The sequence below is a fragment of the Lytechinus variegatus genome, chromosome 17 (assembly GCF_018143015.1).
Source record: "Lytechinus variegatus isolate NC3 chromosome 17, Lvar_3.0, whole genome shotgun sequence".
NCBI classification, from domain to species: domain Eukaryota; kingdom Metazoa; phylum Echinodermata; class Echinoidea; order Temnopleuroida; family Toxopneustidae; genus Lytechinus; species Lytechinus variegatus.
This window is the reverse complement of record NC_054756.1, coordinates 6387106-6404706: the sequence shown is the minus strand read 5'-3', so window position 1 is coordinate 6404706 and position 17601 is coordinate 6387106. Positions and strand designations below refer to the sequence as shown.

Genomic DNA, 17601 nt, shown 5'->3' with positions numbered 1-17601 from the left:
TGGTCCAGAGATCAGTGGTCCAGAGCCGGTTTATTGGTGTGACGAGAATAAAGCAATGACGTCATCCTTTGGTCATCTTACCTCTTCTTCCTTTCAATACCAACTCCATCAGAGCAAGGAGTTACTAGTGCTGGTAACTCTTTGCTCAGACTATCGCATTTTTTATGATATCAACCAGGAATTGCCCCTTTCTTCCACATAATAAAAAACATAGGCCTTCATTATGGCCGAAGAAATAGCAAATTACCCAAGACTCATCGAAGTTCTTTCGAGAAAGAGAGTACCAGGTACCTATCACTACATGTTTTATATAAAGATTTTCTTATACATATTTTCTTAGTCTTAATGAATGTAAAATCCATTAGACACTATCCATTAATGAATGATATTTTAGTTAATGTAATTAAAAGAACGCTATAATCTCTATAATTTGGGGCTGTATTAGGAATAATAAGACTCCATAAACACAGAAAAAATATTATTTTTTTTTACAAAATCTCCTGGAAGAGTTCAAGTGTAAATTATTTCAAAATAACATCGGACATTGTAAAAATTATATAACGCGCATTTTCTTATCTTAATTTTTTTTTGTTTACCATTGTTCTCTCTGATTTAATGCGCAGTCCATTAAGTACTTTTGAATCATTGCATTCTTATATTCATTCAGTGTTTTTAATGGTGAATCAATCATGAAAACAGAATTTCAAATAGCGTTCGCTTATTATAATCCTCTTTATCCAAAAAAAAATAAATAACGAAGACCCATTAACATTCACAAAATAGAAAATATTGTATATCAAAGCCGTGTTGGCCTAATACGATGCAGTTAATGCATCAGAACAGCAATTATTTCTTTTATGATGTATTCGATCGTGTATAATAGTTCTTTAAATATTGCAACTTCAGTAAGAGATTGTTATAGCTTTTATAAAGAACGTTTGACAATGACAAATTTAAGTCTATCAGTGGTTAATGTAATATTGCTTTTATGACTCGTAAATTGTTCAATGAGAAGTTTCAGAAATTAATCATCAAAGCGTTTTCGAAAAACGGCTTGTAAAAGATTAATCATTCAAATGAAAAAAGTATACATGTATATATTTAACTTTAATTTCTTTCGTCAGAGAGTCAGAAATATAATTTAAATTGAGATGTAAAATATCAAAACGCCAAGAAAGTTGATAATTAACATTGAGGGGAAGACAGGATCGAGACGTTGACTGTGTGGGACATGCACACAAGAAATACCAGGAGAGCAGGGGGGGGGGGGTGGACGAGGGCTACAGAATAGAAATTGTGATGAAAATCGTCAAAGAACCACTTAAGTGTTCTTTGGAGGGAACAAAAAATCAGTAAATACACACGATCTACCTCAAACACGTCAGAGACGTCACCATTCATTAAAAACATTGGCATACAAATCTTCAAAATCACAAAACGAAACGGCAATGAGTAATGTACTGTTGTTGTTCGTCTGTTCGTGATTGTGATTTACGCCTTCATTTTTCGCACTCAGTGCATCTTGCACTTACAGATCGTTTGCCTGATCTTGGCAAGAAATTCTTGACAATCCTTCCGAAAACGTCTATTCAGTTTCCAGTAAACGAAAACGTTGATAACCGAGTTGACCTCGTAGAGACGAATGAAGATGGCGTAGATGGTATGATGGATATTCGACCTGTTCATGAAAACTCTGCGAGTCTCAATCGGCATGTGCCGGCCAACAAACAGTGGTATCAGGCTGACGGCATAGATGATGGTAACGCAGCCCAACATCAGCGTCAATCTCCGTTCTGTTAGCTGATTGGCGTCAACGGTGCACGGTTTCGTGTTCGGTTTGTTGGCCGAAAGCAGGGTTGGACCCGTTCCTGATGGCCCATTAAGTGCATCAGGGACACTTCTCGATTGTTGACCAGTCTGGGGTTGTTTCGGTTCGGTACCGCAATCGGCAAGGTCGGTGGACTTGGGTAACCCTCGATCTGAGATTGTCGAAGCTCCACCTTCCTCTGCTTCATATTCCCTCGGATGTAGTATTCTTTCCGGAACAACGAATGAACCACTTCGATCCCGGATGACACCAGCCTCTTTAGTTGGGCTCTTCTGTGATAAGGCCTTGTCAAGTTGTACTTCAGAGGTAGCATTGGCACCTCTGGGTAGATTAGCAGAATTGGTCCCTACTTCACGATGGGGAGCTTTGGAACTGGACAGATTTGGTAGGAGACTGATACGCACTTTGGACTGGCGACGCAGAGCGAGGATGATACGAAAATACAACAATAACGGAACAGAAACCGTGACGACGATGAACCCCTGCCCAATGTATTTATCGTATTGATTAAACCAATTGATATCCGACCTGTACATGCAATCTTTGATGAAGTGATCGTAATGCGTCGGGATAAGACTCGGAGCGGCAAAGAAGAATAACATGGCCAGATACGCGAACGCAACGGTGATGACCGCGCGGCGAACTGTAGGCCGGCGGTGAACGGGGAAACACACCGCCAAGTACCTGTCAATGTTAATTACGAGAGTCAATGCCATCTGGCTACTACCAAACCATACGTTGGTGGCAAATTGAAGCTTGCAGTATGCGTCATTTGCAATCCATGCTCTGAATTTCAAAATAGATATTGCGCTGCATAGGAAATCGGTTACAGCTAAACCCATGATGAAAATATCCGTGCCATTTTTCTTTTTCTTCTTAGAGTACCCAGCTAGAATGACGAGGTTGCTCGGTACCCCAATACAGAATATGAGAGCGTAGAAAGTAGTAAAAGCACCAAGAATGATAGCCATGGTGAAATGAATTTGAAAATGAATTCTTGGGGCTAGATGTTGATATGATATAGGCTACCCGTGCGAATCAACAAAGTTATTTTGGATCCATAATTGAAACCGCACCAAATATTTCATTTTATCAACATTCAAACCATTGAAGTCGTTTGGCTAATGAGATTTTTTTTCCAATGTTTTTTACTACCTTAATGTGCAACTCGCATCGGTTTTACCAACATCAACCTGAAGTCATTTCCCAACCACAAATATCATGTCAAACAAACATTATATTCTTTTTTCTTGAAGCAATAATTATGTAATATATTTTGAGCATGAAATCGCTCCTAGATACACGCACTGCTAATTAAGAACGCGTGTTGCTCGTAATAAAATTAAGATAGAGACTTCAGAGGAGATGCGAAAGAGAGAGAGGATGTGTGACAGGGTGAGAGAGAAGAAATAAAGAAAGACAGACAGAAAGAAAGAAAGAAAGAAAGGAAGGAAGGAAGGAAGGAAGAAAGAAAGAAAGGAAGGAAGGAAGGAAGAAAGAAAGAGGTGGGGAAGGGAGAGAGAGAGAGGGGAGGAGGAGGAGGAAGAGGGAGAAGAGAGTAGGAGAGAGGGGTGTAGGAGTAAGAGAAAGAAGGAGAAGGGGGCATCATTGTATAGATAAGCTGATGGAGAGATCAAGAAAAAAAGAAGGTGAATGTTATAAATAGTCCTATAATCATGATAGCAGTGAGAGAGAGAAAGAAGGGGGCTTGTTTTCATTTGGCCGCAAAAGTGTGAGGGATCCGTTACAACGTTCTGGTGAAAAATCGCGTCTCAAACGTTCTGAGCTGCTGTTTTTCCAATGAAGATTTTGAACATACCTATTCTTTACAAGTAAATATGTGTTTATAGTCGGTAAAGGCTATGAATTATCTATGCATACACGAAATGCAAAGGGGGGGGGGGGGTCAAAAAGAATGGGGGTCTCCTTCTTGCCCCAATCGTAAAACGTTTCGGTTTTTTTATTGATATTGGACGTGCCTTCACCAATTAAACCATTTTTAACGTTTGCTTCATTTTTTTTCTTAGTAAAGAATATTTGAAAATTAATTAAAACTTTGTTTCTACTAAAATTATGTTGTCATGTAAAACAACTAATGTTTGTATAGCGATTGAAGCAGGTAAGTTCAAAATCAATATGGGTTACGGATATTTCTTTTTTGTGTTTTCTTTGTGGTATTGACTGAGCAGGTGTTCGGTGTCTATTTCTGCTAATTTTGCATGTATATATATATATATATATATATATATATATATATATTCAACATCACTTTTTACGCAACCAATTAAATATTTCAAAAACTCAAACGTTCAGACTTGCTCGTGTGGGTCAGAAGTGGGGGGTTTGGGCCAATATTTATTGTAACAATAAATCTTTATTTCTCTCTCTCTCTCTCTCTTTATCTCTAGAATTTCTAATGATCGTAAAGTAAGACAAAGCGGTATGAAACAAAAGCAAAATAGGGAAAATAAGAGGGGTTAAAGTTTTGTGTTAACCGCAAAAAAAACCCAGGAGCACAAATGAAATAAATAATGACGTAAACAAATTAAATTTTATAATTCTGAAGTCTCTACATGACTTCAGAATTATAGCACTTACAACACTTACATGTGATGCTGTCTTATTCCGGCAGTGAATAACGACATTTTTATTTTTTCTCTATATCCATATACCCACATTTTCAATGATTTCCTTTTCTCTCTCTCTCTCTCTCTCTCATGCACTGACATATTTGTTTTATATTCCTTTAAGAATCATAATGAGATATTAATGCATCCTCCGCTCTAGCCCCGCCATTATGAGCATACAGTAACCATGGTAACGATTACGATATAGTAACGGTTACATATCGCTTTGCCATAAGGTTTAGCCAATTAGATTATGGCCAGGTCTTAAAAGAGGAAGTGCACCAGCATGACAAAAGGTTTATTCTGAAAACAGTAGAAAAGAAATATCAGTAAATTTTGGTAAAGGTTTTAGAAAAATCCATCAAAGATTAAACTAGTTTTTTTTATTTCTTTTGTTCATTTGTTAAGTAATATGAGAACAGCTCCCCACCCCCATATATCATGACATGTCAGTTTTCTTTAAAAAAAACATGAAAATATCATGATTTATATTGTATGGTAAATGTATCAACAGACAAGTTATTTCACAACCGCTCCTGCAAGATTAAATTTTAGCTCATCATGAACCATTAAAACAGGCTGCTACTTTCACAATAAACCCCTTTTTCATGGTGGACTTCCCTTTTCAGAGAAGTTAATAATTTAATAGGCAAAACATTTTTTTATTTTGTATTAATCTATATTATTCATGCAAATCAAATTCATTCATACACAATAAAGAAATATAAAACAAAATCATAATTGCAGATGTCAATACACAAATCAAATAACACTGTGATAAACATAGCAGGCACATTGTATCGGAACAGAGACATAAATCGAAATCATGCAAAATTAACATTTCAACTAATGCATGCAGCTAAAGCAATAAACAAAAAGAATTGACGTAACAGTTACGCAAACTGAAAGAATGAATGCATGTATAGATGAGCATTCTCCCGCCCCATGAGCCCCCCCCCCCCATCAGACCCCGAAGCTGAACAAAGCGATACGTAACCGTTACTGTATCATAATCGTAACAATGACCGTGCCGTGGCCGAGTGGTCTAAGACGCCTGAATATGTATGCAAAGTCCGGGGTTCGATCCCGGCCACGGCACGTTGCCCCTGAGCAAGGCATTTATTTTACATTGCTCTTTTAACCTGCTTTCAAATAAATGGAAATGCTATGTGCATTACTGGTGCATCACTTGTTAAAAAAATAATAAATTCTAAACTTTAAGAAAAATATTAGGTATATTTTTTACCACCACGAGGGTAATTCTGTGCCTAACCCATTTCGGGCAGTATTTTACCCGAATTGAATATGGGAAGCGTATTGACAAGTAAGGTTAAAACATAAGTAGCAATTTCTTTAGAATGGACAAAATTTTCATCACACTGAATAAATAAATAATTCCCCAAAAAAATGCCCAATGTTAGTTGGACACATAATTACCCTCATGGAGCGCTTTTACACAATATATTTTTTCATAGTGCAATAGCTTTCTTAATCTTTAGTGGATTTTCCTCAAACATTCACCAAATTGTTTTTTCTGCTATTTCACAATAAACTATTTGTCAGGGTGGACCACCCCTTTAATAAATTCACCACATGTGAAAAGTAAAATATTTCCTTTTCATAATTTTCGGATTACTTCCAAAGGGGTGGTTTAGAAATTACCTTTTGGATCAATACCAAAACAGGTGTAGCGTGCAAGCCGAATCGTTACCAACTTCTACGGGTATAAATACAAGGGATTCTTTCAAAAGAAATAACTGGAGCTGGAAGATTTTCCTTCGTGTTGATTATCAAGGAAGGTATGTATTGTGCTATCATGTTTCATCAAGTTGGCTATTTGTTTGATTTCGTGGCCCGGTAATTACTGGATTCTGAAATTCACGTTTTTGTTCAGGAAGGAACACTTTTCAGTAGGCAGTAGGTGAATTTCTGAATGGCGTTAAAGTTTTTTTTTGTGGGTGTGTGTGGATTAGTTAGATATTTTCATTTGTCTTGCGGGTTCCATGGCACTTGCTCTGCCGAAATGCTTCGGGTTGCACGGGCCTAATCACAACTGGCAGGCCATAGATATTCATTCGAGCCAACCCATTGCTCAATTTTTTGATTTGAATTTGCTGATTAACGAAAATCAATGAATATGACTGACAATCTAACACTGATTCTAGGAAGGGTCCCTACTGAACTTACTCTTTTTTTCCAAATTGGAAAGATATATCACCACTATGGAACTATATTTTTACTGGCGGAAGAATTAGGGTTATTTCACTCTCTCAAGTGATGAATTTGGTCCCGTCAGGTGTAGTCTTCATAAATGCCGATTTATTTTTAAAATGAGCCGGTCGAGGTACCCTTGCTGGTCAGAAATGGAATGTCAGACATTTATCCTATCCACTGGTAGTAAACATTTAACCCTCGAATTTCCTCCTTAGTTTTTATGAATTCTTTTTAAGTGCCACTTTAACACACGAGTCTATGGGAAATGAATTAGGCCTGTGAGCCCTTCGTTAATGAACGACTAACCCCTATACCCGGCTTTAACCAAACATAAAACCCTATGGTGACTGTAGCCCTAACTCTACATACACAAAAAATCGATATAAAGCGATTGTTGCAGTAGTAAATCGTCACCGTCTTGCAGTTTTTTTCAGAGTTTCTGCTACATCCGCAACTTCTTATCAGTGTTGTAGTCAAGGCTCAAACCTCCAAGGCCAAGGCTAAGGCCAAGGCTTTAATACCCAAGGCCAAGGCTTCAATACCCAAGGCTGAGGCCAAGGCATGGAAACTCAAGGCCAAGGCCAAGGCCTGAAAACCTCAAGGCCAAGGCCAAGGCATTTCAAACTTACGATATACAGAACAATGAGCTAACAATGCTTATAGGCCGCTAGACATCACACATGGCAAAAATGTTTGTGAGCGAGCGGACTGAGCGAATAAAGAATTTCACCCTTGTACATTTAAAACAAAAATAATTTCATGATAAATTTAGTCATAATATATTATATATAATATTTTTTGGGGGTGGTTCAGAGCCAAAAAGGCACTTATATACCAAAATGGGAATTTTTGGTGCTAACAGATACATGTATTTTCAAAATGAGATTATCAACTGCGTGAAGTAGTTGTTTGTTTTGTAGAAATTAAGTTGAGCAAAGCCTTTTTAAATTTATTTCTTATTGATAAGATAGATATTTTGATTTAGGTTTTACTTCTCAGCGAGAAAGTGTAGCGAGCAAGCAGTTTTGCATGAAAAGAAAATCAATTCTGAAGTTGTAAAACTCGATTTTTGGTCAATTATGGGGTTAATGACTGTTAAAGCACTAAATCACTGTTGCGTGATGTTGCCGGTACGAACCACGATCTCAATCTTCTGGACATAAGTAATAAGACATGAAAATTAAATATTCTGAGCTGTTTTTGTAATCATGAAAAAGATGTGTACATCTAGTTAAAGAAATAATGCTAGATAATGTACAGATCAGAAAAGGAAGCATTTAAGGACTGCATTTTTAATAGGATACATAACTCACCAATCAAAGTAATGCGAGCGCAAAGTGCGAGCTAAAAAACATTGTGATATTCCAACCTGAAAACTGGACATTCTAAGCATTTTTTGTGTGTAAACAGGAATAGAATGAGTACAATAATTGATTCGAGTGCAGAAAGCGAGCCAAAAATTTGTGATATTCCAACCAGAAAACACCATTCTACATTTTTGTAACTATGAACAGGATTACATGTAGTACTGTACTAAACAATAACTGATGTAAGCATGATTCAAAATTTGTGATTTTCAAACCTAAAATGTATCATTTTTACTATTAAAGAAGGTATTTCTTTTTGAAAAAGGGCAAAATCATTCTGAAAAAAGAAGGCATTTTTTACTTTGGAAAAAGAGGCATTTTTTCCTACAGGATTTTTTTTTGTGGGGGGGGGGGGGACAAGAGAGCACAGAGCACAAGCTGAAATTTTCAAATGCTGACTTGAAAATGTGTCATTTTTAGGATTCTTGCCAGTTTTCATGTTTTTTTCTGCTTACAACCACTTTCAAATTTCAATTCTCATTTCTTGTATCTTCTACACCTATTTTACCTAAAAAAACAGAATAAAGAATACTTACAAAATAAAGTTTTATTCAAAAGGATACAAAATAAATGGGGCGCACCCCATACCCTTAGTTGGGGGGGGGGGTAAATCTTGATTATATCCTGAAACATTTAATTATTAATAATATTAATAATTATTATATATCATTATATTAATTAATCATTATTTCTTGAACCCATATTGACACAAACACAAATACGTTATTTCATTGATTTTTTCCCTTTGTTTTGTCAATCTGAGACACTAGACCCAAAACAAAATGTATACAATTTAGAAAAGATGTACTGCCTATCATTATTAACTAATTCTGCAGTATGATCTGCCTAACCAGCCACCCCCATCTTTCTTGCGCCCTTATATGTTTCTCCTTACAATTTAGAAAATATATACTGCCTATCATTAACTAATTTTGCAGTATTTTCTGCCAAACCAGCCATGCCCATCTTTCTTACGCCCTTAAATATTTCTCTCATCCTCTCTCTCTCTTCCCATTCCTCTTTCTCGTCTGTTTAAAAATATATCAGACCCCCCCCAAAAAAAATGAGAGAGAGAGAGAGAGGAAGAAGTTCCACCACCAAGAATAAACTTAAAATAGGGGGATAAAGGAAAGGAAAATGTGGAGTAAATTTGATATTATTTTCTAAACATACTGTCACAGTCTTTCAAAAAAAAAGCTTTTCTTATAGCAAAAGGGTGACAATTTTTTTTCGCTCGCTCGCTTCAATCGCTTTCAAATTTTTTGGCTGAAATCTTGTTCTATATGCCATGCTTGGCCCCTCTAAATTTTTGGCTCATCATGCCATTGACATAGCCAATTTGGATATTACAAAATTAAAGTCTGTGTACAAGTTTTCCAAATCTTTTCAGAATATAATTAAGACTTAAATCATTCTTGTTGGCTAAAGAAAATAATACAAGGAAAATCCTAATGGAATAGAAATCAACCTTGTTATAAATCATTCCTTAGAGTTAGCTATGTTTAAAGTATGAAAGTTGTTGTCAAAATTGCAGTCAGATCTGTCAGAATTATTCCTTTCATCAAAGCACTATAATCTTGATCATAATCATTATTACTGTCATTATTATCATTATTAATATTGTCATTATCATCATTAGTCATGATTACAACACATTACCAATTAATAGTTATTTTTCATTACTGCTGTTTTCTTTGTTACAATGTGATGATAATTCTTAATAATGATGATTTAACAATTACAATCAATGACAGCTATTACACTTACTGCTGTTGCTACTGTTACTGGTGACTGGTAGTTTTGACCATTAGTGTCATTACAGAACAATTGAAACATTTATAATTACTTATATAAAACTGAAAGTACAAAATACAAAATGCCTTGAAAAAGCCTTGAAAATGCCTTGAAAATGCCTTGAAATTTCAAGGCTCAAAATCCTCAAGGCCAAGGCCAAGGCCCTCTCAAGGCCAAGGCTTGAATGTTCAAGGCCAAGGCTTTGAAAAAATAGGCCTTAAGGCGCCTTAAGGCCAAGGCCGAGCATCAAGGCACTACAACACTGATTCTTATATCGGTATAGGTGGGATTAGTGATCTAAATATTGCCACACGCCACCAATGAGTTAAATGGATACATAATGTAAAAAAAATCTATCACAAAATTTGATTTTTGTTTTAAAAAGACCAACAAATTTGTTCGATCGTATCGCTCGCTTTCAACTTTTTACAAATATTGTCCGATACGCCATGTCTCGGCCCCTATTTTTTTTGTTTTTGCTTATTACGTCAAGATAGACCAGTCCTTGGGCCTGTTGCAAAAAACTTTTGACCTGAAAAAACTCTGGTGAAAGCTGAAAACTAAGGTTAGTATGATTTATGCCATTGATTTTAACACAGAGCAAAAACTCTAGTAAAAACAACCTGAGTTTTCTCAGGTAAAAAGTTTTATGCAACGGGCCCCTTGTTTGCACTGCGGGTCTTTAATAATGATAATAGATAGTAATTTTAGTTGCATTACCCTGGCAAAACGTATTGTAAAAGTAACAGAAAAAATAAAAAAGCTTTTAAGACATTTATACATTTATTGTTTTTTATTTATGACGTCATATTCGAGGAGGGGCGATAGCTCAGTCGGCAGAGCGGGGGATTCGTATTCCGGTGACCCGGGTTCGATTCCCACTTGGTGCGCTAGTGCCCTTTGGTAAAGCATTAATCCTCAGTACCAGGTCCTTCGGAGAGGACCTTAAGCCATCGGTCCTCTGGTTGCTTGCTTACAAGCATTCATGCTTTCTTAGCATTCAGGTAAAAAAAAATCACCACCAAAATCAGATTTCTCACATATCGTATAATTATGGTGGCAAAATCAATAAAATGTCAATTTCTGAAAAAAATGAAAGTAGTTTATATTGTTCCTTCAGTATTTCAACATACAAATCACTTCACACCCGCTCCTGAAAGAAAAAAAAATGTCAGTCATCACAAACAATGAAAAAAAAATAGTTTATGTATTTCATACCATACAACCATATGGGGCAGCTGCTCGTATATGACGTCACAAATCAAAATCTTAAAATTTTAATAACTTCATACAATACCCTAATGCAATGCATGCATTTTCTCCTATCCCTGGGAAGAATTCCAGCAGCAGTTCCAAGACTCAATTTTATACAGGTTTTACTGCATTTATTTATTCAGCCAATATGTATTCGTCATTTCAACTCCTCTTTTTGCTTGGCTATATTACTTTACCTCCTCGAAGCAAACCACTTTTACTCACCCTCCGACGACTGAGCGAGATCATCATGAAGGGGGCACTGTTTATAATTGTATCATGTGTGCTGATAGGCAATGTGCTGGTCGACGCAACCTTTTTCAACTATCCATCATCGTCATCGGAATCATGTGAGTGTTAAATTATTGTTACTCTATATTTCAAGGTATGACCATGGCAGTCCTACAAATCAGAATTGTCTCCCCTTCCTCATCAGCGGCGTTTTGGTGGTGTTTTCAGTCATTTCCCCCTATTTTCGGCTCAAAAGTGTTACAAAGATTACTTGAGCTTATTCACTCTATACTCAAAGTTGTGACAATGATAGCACCGCAATCCCAACATGCCCAATCTTATCAAAGTTTAGCGGTATTTTTAGGGGTGTTTTTTTTCCCTCTTTTTTCCATATAATTTGCCCAAAATTGATACGCGATTTGCGTGCCCTCAAAAGATAGATCCTATGTTTTTGAGATCCAAGCCCAATTATTGCTGCAACACTCATTTTTTTTTCGCAATGTCAAGTACACTTTTATTGGTGCAAAGTACACATAAAATTGTAAACTAGGACTGGAAATCCCCCACTCATAAAAAGAATATTTCGAATAAAATTATGTAAAAAGAAAAAATATGATATTAAAAATTTCCTCATGAAAATAGTTATATAAGTCTCAGATTTTGAAAACACGCCTTATTTTTCCGATCCATACGACTTGAGTTTTGATAATGATAATTTTAGAATTGGAAAAAGGGGCCCAAGCATGGCGCCAGGGTATTTAAGTACTTAAGGGGCGAAAGAACGCCTAAGATGACGTCAGTTTCTTTTCAACTTAAACTTAGAAAAACATAGATTATCAAGACCCAATCCGATTTTTTATAAAGTACTCTTTCGGTTTTTTTTCTCATTTTATTCACATTTTTTTGGTGTGTGACTCGTTTCGGTGTTCTTTCTCTTTTTCCATTTTACACTTACACCAAAATAAGTATTTAAGAGCAAATCATAGGGGACTATACCCTGTCCCTGTAAACGCCGCATCTGTAGGGATGTAATTTTAACATAAATAAATACTAATTTCATTTTTTCTATCTCATGTAAACAGCGGAGTTCGATTGTGCTAATCTGAACACCACAATTGTCAATACTTATTCACTATCTACAATCATGAGTTACCTGGAATGTTATGGTCTTAGTAAGTATTATATTTAGCATTATCGTGATAATATCTTTTTCCAGTAAGATATTAAAGAAATTTGCAGATCGCGAATAAAAAGTTAGTTAAAAGAGAGTTACAAGTTTGCAGGAAAAATAAGTGAAATAGTTCTCTTGTGAAGCTTTTAAAGGGATACTCCGGGCTGAGGATATTCATATCTCAATAAATAGAGTAAAATTCATTAAGTAAAATTCTGAAAATTTCATCAAAATATGATTAAAAAAAACAAAGTTAATTAAGTTTAAAGATTAGATCACACATGCATGAATTAATATTTGGCTGAAATTCTTTTCTTTTTTATCTATCATCTTAAGCGCCTTATAGACACGTTTTTTTTTTATAAGCGCTCTATTCTATGTAAACATTTTTCATGATAATGCCAATTATTCTTATTATATAATAATAATTACACTGTAAATACGCTGTTTAAAATTCCAAGCACGTTGTTTAAGCCCGTCGTTCTAACAACTATTGTTGAAACCTTTTAATCAATTGCCATAAACGTTTTAAACAACTGTGTAAACGAATAAACAAGTTTTTCAAAAAGTGTAAACAATTACAAAAAACAACTTGTTGTTTGAGTGACGGGCTTAAACAACGCGCTATTTTTTTTTACTGTGTATATAATAATTATTATTATCACTAATACTATTATTACTATTATAGCTGCTGTTATTCCCTTTCCTTTTACTCTTCTGCAGAAATCGAGGACTACACAAATTGTGGTATTATTTACGATGACGCTGCGTCTTTTTCTAAAGCGAAGGCATCCGAATTGACTCCATGCCGTAAGTTCCGCTCCTGTTTATTCAAACTTTCAGCAACGGGAATTATATTTTAAGAGCAAGTTTACCTCAGAAGAAGAAAATCGCAGGAGTTTGACGCTGAAAGTTTCATCAAAGTCTGATGTTAGATAATAAATTTTGAAGTTTCTCTTGTGTTCACATTATAGGTGATACGCAAATGAGAATGTAGATAACTTCGGTTACCTTACCTCACTTGCAGCCAGAAAGTGATATGCATATTTAAACTGCTTTGAAAATTATAAGTGAAATTTTTAAACGCCATGCCTTTCACACCCGATTTGATGAAATTTTCAGTATAATATTTGTAACATTTTTTTAAAAAAAGTCCAAATCTACTTTTTTTTTTGGGGGGGGGGGGCCGGCTTGCCCCCTAACGAGTTATATTGAATAAGAAAGGCAGTCCTTCCATACCATCCACAGTCATTCTTCGCAGTTCTTTCAAGGTATAAAATCTAAATAATTCTATGCAGTTCGATGATTTTCGTTAGGCATTGAACTTATGATTTTGAAAACGGTATTTAAAGTTTGTGTTTTGTATCAATCATGCGAAGGGCAATGTTTTGGGATATTATCTTGGGTATTTTATTTATAACTCTCAGATGCATCTTTGTGTTAATTTGGAAACAATGTTTCTATTGACTGTACTGTGATCGAGTTTTAAAAATGTTTTCCAGCAGGCTATATATTTCCATTTCGTAATTTTCATTTTTGATAGCGTGTCTTTATTTTCTTTTCGATTTTTTTTCCAACAGAAATTGTAGAAATCATTGGTAAGTACCATTTGTGATTAAACAAAACTTACTTACATCGCTTTTTAGCACCTACCCCACTCCAACGATTTCAGGTAACAAAAGGGAGATACATGTAGACAGAGAGGGGTGAAGAAGAAGAAGATGATGATGATGATGAAGAAGAAGAAGGAGGAGGAGAAGGAGAAGAAGAAGAAGTAGAAGAAGAAGTAGAAGAAAAAAAAGAAAAAAAAGAAGAGAAAAATAAATAAAAAGAGAAAGAAGTAGACGAAGAAGAAAAAGAAGAAATAAGGAAGAAGAGGGGGAAGGAGGAAGGAGGAGGAGGATAGAGACTTTTCCAGTGACATTGATTTGTCATTTTATTTTCTTCCTCATATCAGTCATGTTCTTCCCCCCCCCCCTCCTTCACTATACTTCAAATAATCACAGGTTGCCAGCATGTTGTAATACTATTACGTGACTAGATTGTGAAGCAAGAATGAATAACCAAAATAAAACTATTGTTATAGTAAGGACTTAATAAACGAATGAAATAAATGAAACGAATTATTTGTCTGCGGATTTTGCAGATCTTCTAAAAGAGATCAAACAGAAATTTTGTGACGAGGCTACAACTGCTCCAACACCGACAACTACAACCGCACCAACACAGGCAACTACAACCGCACCCACACAGGCAACTACAACCGCACCAACACAGGCAACTACAACCGCACCAACACAGGCAACTACAACCGCACCAACACAAGCAACTACAACCGCACCAACACAGGCAACTACAACCGCACCAACACAAGCAACTACAACCGCACCAACACAGGCAACTACAACCGCACCAACACAAGCAACTACAACTGCACCAACACAGGCAACTACAACCGCACCAACACAGGCAACTACAACCGCACCCACACAGGCAACTACAACCGCACCAACACAGGCAACTACAACCGCACCAACACAAGCAACTACAACCGCACCAACACAGGCAACTACAACCGCAGCAACACAGGCAACTACAACCGCACCAACACAGGCAACTACAACCGCACCAACACAAGCAACTACAACCGCACCAACACAGGCAACTACAACCGCACCAACACAGGCAACTACAACCGCACCAACACAGGCAACTACAACCGCACCAACACAGGCAACTACAACCGCACCAACACAAGCAACTACAACCGCACCAACACAGGCAACTACAACCGCACCAACACAGGCAACTACAACCGCACCAACACAGGCAACTACAACCGCACCAACACAAGCAACTACAACCGCACCAACACAGGCAACTACAACCGCACCAACACAGGCAACTACAACCGCACCAACACAGGCAACTACAACCGCACCACCGCCTGCGGTTGGTGGAGGCCAGGCTGGTAATTCCGTTCGCTGAAATGCTAATTTGTGGTACGGAGCCTTTTAAGTGCCATCGACTTGGCAAGATACTTTATCTTGCAATGTCGACATAATAGGCTAACCTTATTATGTCGACACGGCAAAATACGTTAGCTTGCAAAGTTGACTTATGAAAAGTAATATGTCAACGTGGGGAGATATTTTATCTAGCCAAGTCGACTTACAAAAAGTTATATGTCATCTTGGCGAGATATTTGGACTCTCGCCGGGCCTTGGACACTTCATATCTCGCCATGTTGACATATCATGTTTTTTAAGTCAACTTGGCGAGATAACGTATCTCGCCATGTCGACATATAACTTTTTATAAGTCGACTTGGCTAGATAATGTATCGCGCCATGTCGACATAATAAGGTTATTATGTTGACATGGCAAGATAAAGTATGTTGCCAAGTCGTCAAGTCGATAGCACTTTAAAGCCTGTGTATAGCTTTGGTAAAGGGTCAATAATGTGATTGATAATCGAATATCATCTAATATGACAGTCTTAAAGCGTAGAGACCGTTATATATTTTTCCAACTGCATTTCTCTGAGAAAATTTCAAATATTCAAATCTTGGATATATAGCGCCCTCTCTCGGCGATGCTTGTTTTAAATTAAAACAATGGTCATTCAAGCACTTATCTTATAAATTTAGTGATTAGATATCCAAAAGTTACAGACAAAGAACATATCTTGAAAGTTTCAGCCCATTCCATGAATTGGAATAGGATTTAATTAAAAGACAAAAACACACAGATATTTTAATTTGACCGGGTGACACGATCAAGTTAAATTTCCATGTAAAATCGCAAAATTTATCCTGTAAAACACATTTTTATTTCATATCCTCCACATCATAACTGTTATAGGGCATATCCATTCATATTAGCTAGCAATGAATTGGAATCGTGATAGGTGCATTTTGGTGGATTTACCAAAACTATACACAAGCTTTAAAGGCTCCGTATGAATGGTTAAAGTGATTATGATAATTTGATTGTTTACCCTGATCACACCGTCTTTCAATGACGTGACTTGTATTCTAAATCTGTTAAAATATTATACTTATTACACGTATACATTTGTAATTATCAAAATAAGATTTAAAAGATGTGATGGTCCTTTAAGGCGAAGTTAGTTCGGGAGGAGGGGGAGGGGGGTCAGGGACTCGTGATTTCTCCCCATGATGGAGGTTATTATGATGACGTTACTACTAAAAAGTAACGTTGGTAGCAGATACAGCAATAACAAACCCTACTTACAATAATAATGATAATTACAAAAAAAATATTTTGATAATTATGATAATTTGAAATAATTATGTGCAACCATTTTAACAACAACGATCATGTAATGTTGGCGATAATGATAATGCTAAAATAAATGAAATAATTTTAATAATACTACTAATAATAACATAATAAAAATAGTAAAAATAATAACGAAAACATTAAAGCTATTCAGTTGATGAGAATGAGAAATCGCTGTTTTGGAGAGTACGAGGTGTGAGTACAGGGGGATGTCTGAATATATAGCTTACTGAACTTGAACACGTCTATTATATTTGACCCCATAACAGAAGAATCGCAAATAAACGTGTTTTGTAAACGTAATGCAATAACTTCACCCTTGTTTTATTTTTCCGTGATTCTAATAAAAGTAAACAGTCCATTTTTTTTTGGGGGGGGGCTATTTTCAAGTTCATGAGATTTTATTAAATCAAAGCTCGGTTTTCTTTGTGGCGAAGACTTTTGCTTATTCTTAGAGCACCTATGCTATTTTTTCCCCTGGATCACTGATAGAATAAAAAGAGTATACATTGCAATGACAGTCCATATTTTTCATTATTCTATTTTTTAGAGTGTGGATCACTAGCGTACCTACAGTCCATTTTTTTGCTATTTTGTGACGAGTCACATCCCTGCCCCACCCCCCTGACGAGCTTGAAGACCTTTTCCCTTTTTTTTGTTTGTCAATTGTTTTTCTGATGCGAAATCTTACATGTGTGGGGGTTTTGTTGCTTGTCATTTTTTTGTCTGGTACGGAATCCTATATTTGTGGTTGAAGACCATTTTTTTTGCTTGTCAATTTTTGGGGGACGAAATTGCCCCCCCCCTTCC

General features: G+C 36.3%; 2 protein-coding genes across 2 annotated transcripts; one reads left to right on the top strand and one right to left on the bottom strand.

Annotated features, from left to right (window-relative positions):
• Window positions 1–1512: 1512 nt before the first annotated feature.
• Window positions 1513–2799, bottom strand: LOC121431195 (thyrotropin-releasing hormone receptor-like). Its single transcript, XM_041628704.1, has one exon. It carries the CDS (start codon window positions 2797–2799, stop codon window positions 1513–1515), a length of 1287 nt encoding a protein of 428 aa, XP_041484638.1.
• Window positions 2800–6128: 3329 nt separating this feature from the next.
• LOC121431133 (mucin-5AC-like) lies at window positions 6129–15788 on the top strand. The gene is made up of 6 exons (XM_041628639.1): window positions 6129–6254; window positions 11292–11434; window positions 12398–12487; window positions 13210–13296; window positions 14067–14084; window positions 14633–15788. Exons 2-6 carry the CDS (start codon window positions 11335–11337, stop codon window positions 15472–15474), a joined length of 1137 nt encoding a protein of 378 aa, XP_041484573.1. The 5' UTR covers window positions 6129–6254; window positions 11292–11334; the 3' UTR covers window positions 15475–15788.
• Window positions 15789–17601: the final 1813 nt, after the last annotated feature.